Below are 10,958 nucleotides of genomic sequence, written 5' to 3' on the forward strand. Positions count from 1 at the left end.
AATGAAAATTGTTTCATTGTGCTGGGGGAAAAAAAAGTCCTCAATAAATTGCTGTTTGCATCAGAAAATCAGAGCTGCAGGGGAATGTCTATTTCTTGGCACCTTAGGCCTCTAGCTAAACAGCGCAATCTAAAACATATAAAAAGAGGCAAAGATGCTTCTTCTATACCTATCCAAGACATTCCTAACAGGAACAGCACCTCTCCAAACATGTCAAATATAAAAGACCATAAACTTAGAGATGCCACTGTTTGAAGTCAAAGACTATTTATTTATAAAATTTATAGGCCGCCCATCTTACCTCAAGGTAACTCTGGGCAACTTATAATCATAAAAAAAATCAAACTATATAAGTTAAAAAACATAAATAAGTTAATGCAAAAATCCAAACCACTACGGCCAATTAGAAGATGGGGAGGGCGAGAGTAGGATGGGGAAGGAGGTGGGATCCATTGTTAATCAACCACCTCCAGTGTGACACTCCCCAGCTGGAACCCCAAGTTAACTGGAGAGCCAGTAGGATGTTCCATAAGATCAGAGGGTTGGGGCCGACCTCACACCTGGGGTCAAGACATTCCACAGAGGAGATGCAGGGCATCTTCTGGATCCTGCCAGTCGGAATAGTCAGGCTGATAAGGGCCCGTAGTATGTCTCCTCAGCCGGCACAGGTGAGGCGGGCCAATCCCAGTGGGATGAGACAGTCCCTCAAGTAGCCTGGACACACCAGATGATTACCAGCACCTTGAATTGCACCTGGAAGCAAACTTGCAGCCGGTGAAGCTCGTGCAGCAGTGATGTTACATGGGCCATTCTTGGGGCCCTAAGAACTGCCTGTGCGGCAAGCACCCTGCCCTGCCCCAGCTATAGCGCCTCCGGATGCTCTTCAAGGGTAGCCCCGTATAGAGTGCAAGGGCACTTACAACATGCAGCCAAAAGCCATACATAGAAACAGGACAAGACAAGAATCCCCAAAATGGTGACATTACATTGGCAAGACTTACCATCTGAGCTCGGAGATACATCTGAGCCTGACTGGCAGTCAGATTAGGAGAAGTGCCCCCTAACAGCATGGTCTGCTGTGTAAGACTGCTGCTACCAGTGTTGGAGGTCTGTGAACGGCTTATTAGCTGTGCAGGTGTAGGAGAAGCAGAAAGATTAATCTAGAGAAGAAAAAATAAATGATCATTAACTATCTTTATCTCACTCATCTAAAAACAGCTACACCCAACGATTCTATTCAATGGTCAATTCTACTGAAAACATGAGAACAGATGCCTAAGTAACATTCACATTATGCAATGAAATAATATTTTTGTTTATGCTCTGTAGGACAGAGTTTGGATATGATAAAATGCTAAGTCTTCAGCTTTCAAAACTATATTTTAGCCAGAAATCTTTCCTCATTAAAAAGATTACTGGCCACAGTCTTACATGTTAACATTTGCTAACCAATAATAAGAGAATTTTCCAAGCTTAAACACGGGAATTAAACAGCCATATATATATTTATTTTTTTGCAAGTTTTGCCCATTTTTTTAGTCAGCTATTTAATCTGAAGCTAGAACTGTTGTTCAGTTCTAAACTTGAAAGACTCTGGTTGCAATAGAAGTCCAACAACTTTTGGTAAATTGTAAATGTCACTTAGTCTTCAACACTGCCACTGTAACACTGAAAGGGTTGCCTAAATAAGTTAATATAAAGTTGGCTGGTTCTCAGCAACTGAAGTCAACACTCTTAGTGGATTCTTTCTCCCAAGATCCTATATAACTCTTGTAAATTCTTTCTCCAAAAAATCTAGCAAATCCAATATATATCTTCCCCAAAGGTGTGAGTCTCTTTTATTCTTGCATTTAGAGTGAATTCAACCAGGCCATTTGTTCAAAACAAAATAATGTTTAAAGATCTGTATTACTATTTACAGTATAAAGGCACTGAGACTTTAATAGATCAAGAACTCCAGTTTTTGCTCCTCAAACGTTTTCATAAACAATGTGAATGTAGAGAATAAACACGGAACCTTATAGTTTAAGAGAAATACTTTTGCTAGAAACTTACCGAGGTTTCTGACATGCTGGACTGCTGTGTGACACTGCCATTAGGAGAAGCACACTGCCTCCCACCTGAAAGATTTGCCTAAACAGCAAGCACATCTATCAAATGAGTTATTTGCATTGTAAGAAAAGGTGCTTGACTAACAAGAGTGTACTCACATTAAAATCAATGGCAGCCCCAAAGCCACAATTCCCATAATCACTTTTATTTGTGGCCTCCATTCTCTTTAATTCCAGACAATTTGCTATCTCTTTTGAAAGCTTAGTTAAACAGTCAGATGTTACCCTGAACTAACACTCCATCCACCCAGGAAAAGAATTCCATAGTGATTTCCTTCAACCAACCAGGTGATGTTGCTGCAATGATGAGAATAATTTTTGTCCCCTCTCTTATTTTTTTTCCTTTGCTTGGACCTTAAGGGTAGAAATGAAGCAGTAAATCTCTAGGTGGTAAACTGCTTCTATTTGCCAAATTCCCAACCAGGAAAAATGGTCTGAAATCGTGTTACTGAAGCTCAGCAGCAAAAACATTTTCGTTTAATGCACTGACAACTGCCCCTGAGTAATGCCGGGAAATGGAAAAATGGGATTATATTTTCCAAATAAATAAAAATCAATGAGCTTTAACTTTTTATCGTAATTTGATATGCTGCTTTCATTTTTTTTTGTTTAATATTGTTGGATGCTTAGAAATCTTTGTAAATGCAATTATTATAGAAAGATACTAAACAAAAAATGATATCAGAGTACATTCTCTGATGTGAAAAGAGAGAAATGAAATCCACTTGTAAATAACACAAGGGATTAAAATAATCAGATATTCACAATTAATGATTTTGAATGGTTACATTGTTTCAAAATGGAAATCAGATTGGCTCAGGCTCCAGTCTCAGGCTTCTGTTCCTTGATAATAAATTATTTCATTATTATTATTATATCAACAGACCATTAAATAGCTGGGTTGAAACATTACTTTTTTAAAGAATTACCCCTTCCACATATGAAGATTTTCTTGGCTATCTATAACAACAGATAAGAAATTTGGGGTCTTTTAATTTTGCCAAACTACAGCTCCCAGCATGCCACACTATTGCCTACGCTGGTTGAAGCTATTGGCTATTAAAGTTCCACTGCTGTTAGGTACCATATTCTGCTTTAACTACTGTAGACAAATATTTGGGGTGGGGGGGGGAGGAAGGTTGGAAAACTTTCCCTTAAAACCAAATTGTAATATTATATTTTTATTATTGGAAGAATTAAGGTTAAGTTCCTGATTTTTATTTTCCAATTTACTCCAGTCTTACCTGTGGGACACTGGCCAAACTCTGGAACGGAGTACTGCTCAAATGTTGCTGTTGTAAAGCTGCAGTTTGTAACATCAGATGCTGCTGCTGAGCTGCATACATCTGCTGAAGGTATTGTGCAGCTGAGCTGGGGGGACGATGCAAGGCCTGCTGAATGACCTGTGGGGTTTTGAGTAGTGGTAACCATGGCGAGAACAAGAGATGGGGAAAGATCAGTCCTATCATAACAGCCATTTAAGCACTAGCACAGCCTGCACTTCTAAGGAACTACATCATTGCCTTTGTAACCAGGAACATTTTAATCCCCTTGAGCAACCCATATCTGAACACTGAGTTCATTGCTAGCTCTAGGAACACAGGCTTCCATGTCCAGAATCAGAATATATGGAAGAGATATGTGAGGGATGGCGTCCGTGGAGGGGGAGTTGGGTTAGGGTGAAATGGCAGTTTCTCACAAGAAGAAAGAAGCACATTTCAGAAAGGGAAGGGAGACAAGAGGCAACACAGTCTGGAAAGGAAACAGAGGAAGAGAGTTACAACAGCTACTCTCTAGAACAGTGGTGGCAAACCTATGGCACGCGTGCCAGAGGTGGCACCCAGAGCCCTCTCTGTGGGCACACGTGCCATTGCTGCAGCCCCGCCTCCCCCCATGACCCCATCCTCCCCAGCAGCCCCCCTGGAGGAGAGTCACCCCAGAGCGTGGCCCACGTGGAGCAGCGCAGCCAAGGACATGGCAGCCAGGCAGCGTAGAAAAGACTCTGCCCTCATGCCCCATCACGCACAGTTGATGCTGCGGGGTGCGGGCAGAGGGCGTGGCCGCCATGGTGCTGCTGGGCTGCCTGGGCGATCTGCGGCGGGCCCTGGAGGCAGTGAGTGCCACTGCAGGCAGATGAGGTGGGGGTGGGGCAGGGGCGGAGCCAGTTTTTGGGCACTCAGTCTCTAAAAGGTTTGCCATCACTGCTCTAGAATCTCTCTGAATATATCTTTTAGGCTGGAAGCAGTAAGAGTTTACTCTTGCAAAATTCTGCCCGTTATGTGTAAAGAATTAAAGAACTGAACTCTGTTTGAATTGTCCAACATTGCTTTTGAGCTCAGACTCACAAGACATCTAAAACAAGTGGAGCCACTGTGCAGTTACCATGTCACAAGGTCAAGCACCTGTTGCCTTAGTCTGGACTATCCTATCAGAGCCCAATGCTTAAAGTCAATCAACTATATTGATTGTATACTGCACGAAAGAGGGCTGAGAAAATATCTACAGACCCTTCATATCCTGGTCATAAACTGTTTCAACTTCTTCCCTCAGGATGCCGCTATAGCGCATTGCATACCAAAACAAGTAGACACAAAGATAGTCCCTCCCCCCCCCCATGCCATCACTTTGCTGAACACCTACAGTGGGGCAAAGAAGTATTTAGTCAGCCACCAATCGTGCAAGTTCTCCCACTTAAAAAGATGAGAGAGGCCTGTAATTGTCATCATAGATAGACCTCAACTATGAGAGACAAAATAAGAAAACAAATCCAGACAATGACATTGTCTGATTTGGAAAGAATTTATTTGCAAATTATGGTAGAAAATAAGTATTTGGTCACCTACAAACAAGCAAGATTTCTGGCTTTCACAGTCCTGTAACTTCTTCTTTAAGAGGCTCCTCTGTCCTCCACTCATTACCTGTATTAATGGCACCTATTTGAACTTGTTATCAATATAAAAGACACCTGTCCACAACCTCAGTCACACTCCAACTCCACTATGGTGAAGACCAAAGAGCTGTCGAAGGGCACCAGAAACAAAATTGTAGACCTGCACCAGGCTGGGAAGACTGAATCTGCAATAGGCAAGCAGCTTGGTGTGAAGAAATCAACTGTGGGAGCAGTAATTAGAAAATTGAAGACATACAAGATCACTGATAATCTCCCTCGATCTGGGGCTCCACACAAGATCTCACCCCGTGGGGTCAACATGATCACAAGAACGGTGAGCAAAAATCCCAGAACGACACGGGGGGGCCTAGTGAATGACCTGCAGAGAGCTGGGACCAACGTAACAAAGGCAACCATCAGTAACACACTACGCCGCCAGGGACTCAGATCCTGCAGTGATAGACGTGTCCCCCTGCTTAAGCCAGTACATGTCCGGGCCTGTCTGAAGTTTGCTAGAGAGCATTTGGATGACCCAGAAGAGGATTGGGAGAATGTCATAAGGTCAGATGAAACCAAAGTAGAACTGTTTGGTAAAAACACAACTCGTCGTATTTGGAGGAGAGAGAATGGTGAGTTGCATCGAAAGAACACCATACCTACTGTGAAGCATGGGGTGGCAACATCATGCTTTGGGGCTGTTTCTCTGCAAAGGGACCAGGACGACTGATCCATGTACAGGAAAGAATGATGGGGCCATGTATCGTGAGATTTTGAGTGCAAACCTCCTTCCATTAGCAAGGGCATTGAAGATGAAATGTGGCTGGGTCTTTCAGCATGACAATGATCCCAAACACACCGCCCGGGCAACAAAGGAGTGGCTTTGTAAGAAGCATTTCAAGGTCATGGAGTGGCCTAGCCAGTCTCCAGATCTCAACCCCATAGAAAACCTTTGGAGGGAGTTGAAAGTCCGTGTTGCCCAGCGACAGCCGCAAAACATCATTGCTCTAGAGGAGATCTGCATGGAGGAATGGGCCAACATATCAGCAACAGTGTGTGCCAACCTTGTGAAGACTTACAGAAAATGTTTGACCTCTGTCATTGCCAACAAAGGATATATAACAAAGTATTGAGATGAACTTTTGATATTGACCACATACTTATTTTCCACCATAATTTGCAAATAAATTCTTTCCAAATCAGACAATGTGATTGCCTGGATTTGTTTTCTCATTTTGTCTCTCATAGTTGAGGTCTACCTATGATGACAATTACAGGCCTCTCTCATCTTTTTAAGTGGGAGAACTTGCACAATTGGTGGCTGACTAAATACTTTTTTGCCCCACTGTAATTCCCACAGCACTCAGGCCCAAAGATATTTACCCATGTAGTGGGCTGTATTGCTATTATCTTTCTCATCATTCTCACCTTTTCATTTCTCATCTTCTCATCTTTCCTAGTATCTTCTCCTATTGGTATCTTATGATTTATCACTTGTTTGCATTTTATGATTAATGACTATAACTATGATTTATGATCCATGACCTATCACTTTGTTGTTTGTATGTACACTGAGAGCTTATGCAGCAGAGAGAAATCCCTTGTGTGTCCAATCACACTTGGCCAAAAAGAATTCTGTTTTATTCTATGTCTGCCGCTCCCCCAAACCCTCAGGTATAGTTTTGTTAACAGCCCACGTTTATCTCCAAAACAGTCACTGCACTGCAAGTGTTTTAGTTACATCCAAACATGCTCCCTTCAGGACCACTGATGGAATCCCAAAGTCAATCTCCCACTGATGATCTATGTCCTTCCCCTGTAGCCTGACTTATAAATGACCAATGAGAAGCCCCCAAATCTGTGCAGGACCACCACAACACAATGTGTCTTCCTGATGTGTCTAGGACTGTGTTTTCCAAGCTTGGCAACTTTAAGAAGTATGAATCTCAACTCTTAGAATTCCACAGGCACCAAGTCTGAAAAGCAATGGTCTAGGAAGGGGTGTCAAACTCGCAACGTCACGTGATGTGTTGTGACATATTACAACTTCTTCCCCATTGTTAGAGCTGGGGTGGGCATGGTTTTGGCATGATGCATCCAGCCCGCAGGTCGGCAGTTTGACACCCCTGGTCTAGGGGGTGGAGAATGTCAAACACTTGGGAAGCAAGGATTGGTGGGAATTCCCGCCAATAGGATTTTAGCCCATTCCCCAGGCTTTCAAGGGGCTTCAGCATCTGAAAGGGCAAAATTTTGCCATGTGAGATTTTGGGCAGTTCAGACAAAATAATATTAGCTCCACTGCTTAGTAAGGGCCAAATTCTTGGTGCTAATGCCCTCAGATGAACTTTCATAAACATGGCTTCTCTCAAATAATTGAAACTGCATATTTTAAATGGCTTTTCCCCAGTCCTCATTAGTAAGGCATGGGAGTTGCCATTCCAAGAATTCTCAGCCTCAGGCTATCCTGGCTAAGAATCCTAGATCTAATCCACCTGGAAGGTATCAGGTTGCAAGAGACTGTTTTTAACTAACATTCCACACAATACCACAGTATTGTAACCATCAAGCATTTACTTGCCAAATAGAAATAAACTGTATTAAATAACTTCCAAAATTCTTGATTCTATATGAACCAAATAGGTTACCAGCTGTAAAATTAGGATCAGAGGAGCCTGGAAAGAATTAAGAAGAGAAGGACTGAGATAGAAGTAGATTAAAAAAAAAAGAGAGAAAGAAAGTACGAGATAGGAAAGGATGAAAGAGAGGTATGATGGGATTTTTAAAAGCTATGCTAGTTACTCTTTATTTTCTCTAGTAAACAGAGGCAACCACACAAAAGTTAAGACAATGGCCACAACCATCCAAAAGAAACCCTACCCTATTTTGCACCTATATTCACAGCCACTATCCTGACTTTTTTTAATCATCCCACTTCTCCCTATAGCTGCCCCTGCTGCTAAATGATGCTGATTCTGACAAAGGATAGCAAAGGACTTCATTTGGTCTATGCTTTTAATTAATTGAACTAATAGTTCCTAGATTGCTATGTGGATCAAAACACAAATATTCTTAAAACAGCACACTTCCCAAAATAGTTTGCAAGCATTTAATCTCTTCAGAACTCTACACTAGTTGCAAAGGGGGGGGGGGAACAAGCAGGAGGAATGGCTGATGAGGCATTATTGAAATCATAGAAGCTGTATTTAATTAGAATCTTTTTAGCAATGATTTTCAATTGTAATACATATTATCAGCGTTTCCTCAGTTAAATACCTGCACAGCATGTCGATCTGAGCCACTGTAGACAGATATCTGGGGTGGTTGTGTACGGGAGGGGGAAGATGTAGTAGCAATGGTTGTTGTGCTTGTGGAAGAAGTTGTGCTTGATTCATTCTCCATAATTGTGGAATGATTCTGCCTCTGAACAAAATATTTTTTAAAAAACATGTCATTCAAATGAATACCATTTTCTTCTACCTAGACTCTAAAAGGAAACATACATGTTGGTATGCTCCTGTACAGAAAACAAGATCAAATTCTACAACATTCAGTAATGCAAGTCCAAATCTCATGCCTGAAGTTTCATACTAGAGCCAGAATAATAGTCTATCTCAAAATACCGTTGCAGAAATACTTTAAAAAATAAAGAGTGACTATTTTAGGACTGAAAACAGTGATGTTTCTTTTCTGTTGTAGATGCTCTGCTGTTGCCAATCATAACTTATTCATGCTTTTGTTTTCTATGAAATTGCCCCTGAAAATTTTGCACAGCTGATGCAAAAATATGCCAGACATATTAGTACAATTTAATGGCAAATACGTTTTGCCCTGGGAACAAACTATACTCAAGACTGCACATGTAGTGTTTTATTTTCAAGGGAACGAAAACAAATGGCCCACATTTAGCAAGTTAATTAAAATGTATGTTTGAGCTGTGATTTGAACTCAGACCTCCAAGTTTAATAGCACAAACTGTGCAAATGTGCAAATATTGCTTACTTTCAAAGAAGTGTGCTTGGGATTACAATGTAAGACTAACAATTGTATCTACATCACACTGACCTTTATATCATGGGCATTTAGCCGATACATTTCTCCTGTGTATTGTACAATGCAAAATGAACTACCTGAAACAGGAATGTTATAATATCAAACACTTTCAGATAACCCTTATGAAATCAAAAACTGTCCTTTCACAACATTTTAGAAAAAATGCAACTTTTATTCCAGATGGCACATGCTGCTTTACCTGTGAATTGCAAAAATTAGCAGCTATTGTTAAAACAATTGAGACACCTGTTTTATCATTGTCATTTGTCAGATTGCCACCTATCTAGTCATTTTTACATAATCATATTTAACATTTGGATACTTTTAAGGGTTCAGAAACACTTCACCAGCACAATGTATTTTCCATCCTTACTAAAACTCTTGTAAATTGAGTAAAAATTATATCTCCCACATTATAGACGGGAATTGAAGTTGTAATTTCTTCTGGGTTAGACTGCAACCCTATCTATACATGAGCAGGCCTCATGTATAGGCTCCAAATTTCACCAGCTTAGCCATCATATCAAATGATCAGGCATGGCAGGAAATTAAGTCCAATAATAGCAGGAACATTGCAGGTTACCTGCTGCTAGCAGATCATATTTGTTCTGCAAAACCCTCTCTACCCTCATGCAAAATTTTGCAATCCAGAAATACAGTAGTGGGGCTTCTCTATTGGTGTTCTCTATACTGGCAATATCTCAACCTTGGCAGCTTGCAGATGTGTGGACTTCAACTCTAGAACTGAAGGCTGCTGACTCCTACCACATCAATAACATATGACATTGGCATCTTTGCTGGCTAGGGAATTCTGGGAACTGAAGTTCCACATATCTTCAAGCTGCCAAGGTTAAGCAACATTGGTCTATAGTTTATCTGGGAGGAAATATTATTAAACTCAGTGAGGAGTAGTTATGTCCTGTTCACAAATACATCATAATCTAGAGAGAGAGATAGCACTGTGGCATCTTAAAAGATCTTGTGTGTTATTAAGATAGTGAGAGTCAGCAGCCTACAAATTTAACAGACAATAACAGTAATAATGAATGGTATTTAGGGTGCCACAAGATTTCTTTTGCATTCATATTGTTACACCAATAGTTATTTAAACCTAATGGGATCGTAGAAAAGCCAGCAAGCGAACAATTTAACTCCATGACCAGCGTAGCAAATATAAATTTAACAGCTGCTTCTTCATCCCATCAGTGAGTTTTAGAGAATGAGCCCAACACGAATTTCAGTTTTTAGCCAGCACAAAACTTCATTTTGATTCCAGGAAAAGGAATCAAATCAAATCAATCTAGCAATTCAGATAAAGAGGTGCACATAGGTGTGTGCAAATTCCCCCCCCCCCAGGACATCCTGATTTGCTTGGCTAGGTCATTCCACATGAGGCCGTTAAAAAGGCCCCCCCATACTAGACTTTGTACAGCAATTGTTATCAGCGCCTTTAAGAAAGGAGACTGAGTACCACAAGAAAACAAAAAACGCGGCTCAAGGCATAGCTCTCTACGCGTGTGATTACCCGGGCCAACCTCTGGCCTGGGGTTCACCCTTCACGCAAGGCTGAATCAATGCAACCTTCTCCAGATCGGCGCCTAGGTAACAACTCCCGAGTCCGCAGAGACAAGGAATGCGCGCGCACCCCTGGAGGGCGCCAGGTTGGGGAAAGAGGGGCGAGAGAAGCCCGGGCCCAGTGGCTTCCTCTGCCCGGCCGGCCTGCCATCCCTGCGGCTGGCTGCGTCGAGGATCGGTCTGCGCCAGCCCACTCTCCCTGCCAGCCAGGAGCCCCTCCCGCGTCGGGCGGCCGCTCCCCCGCACGAAAGGAAACGCACCCGCTCGGCGTACGAACCCTTCACTCCGCTTCCGCCATGTTCTCGCCTCCCTCATAGGGAGGCAGCGCGCACGCG

The 10,958-nt window shown here is 42.0% G+C and overlaps 1 protein-coding gene across 14 annotated transcripts in view; it reads right to left on the reverse strand.

The window, feature by feature from the left end:
* The window catches only part of PHC3 (polyhomeotic homolog 3), a 47,245-nt gene extending 36,287 nt beyond the window's left edge, over window positions 1-10,958 (reverse strand). For 2 of the 14 annotated variants that reach the window (XR_005556078.1, XM_039337840.1), the window contains exons 1-6: window positions 10,630-10,859; window positions 9,061-9,125; window positions 8,272-8,418; window positions 3,356-3,514; window positions 2,056-2,133; window positions 1,002-1,160 (exon numbers count right to left, since the gene is read on the reverse strand). Coding sequence is in view for 13 of the 14 variants with exons in the window: in XM_039337840.1 (XP_039193774.1) it covers window positions 1,002-1,160; window positions 2,056-2,133; window positions 3,356-3,514; window positions 8,272-8,418; window positions 9,061-9,125; window positions 10,630-10,774 (753 nt within the window). In the remaining variant the exon portion in view is untranslated. Of the gene's footprint in view, window positions 1-1,001; window positions 1,161-2,055; window positions 2,151-3,355; window positions 3,515-8,271; window positions 8,419-9,060; window positions 9,126-10,573; window positions 10,860-10,883 lie in introns of those variants that run through there. The other 12 variants (XM_039337757.1, XM_039337816.1, XM_039337748.1 and 9 more) reach the window with 12 other exon arrangements.

Source organism: Crotalus tigris, unplaced genomic scaffold (genome assembly GCF_016545835.1).
Source record: "Crotalus tigris isolate CLP2741 ecotype Arizona unplaced genomic scaffold, ASM1654583v1 scf7180000017549.6302385, whole genome shotgun sequence".
Taxonomy (NCBI): Eukaryota; Metazoa; Chordata; class Lepidosauria; order Squamata; family Viperidae; genus Crotalus; species Crotalus tigris.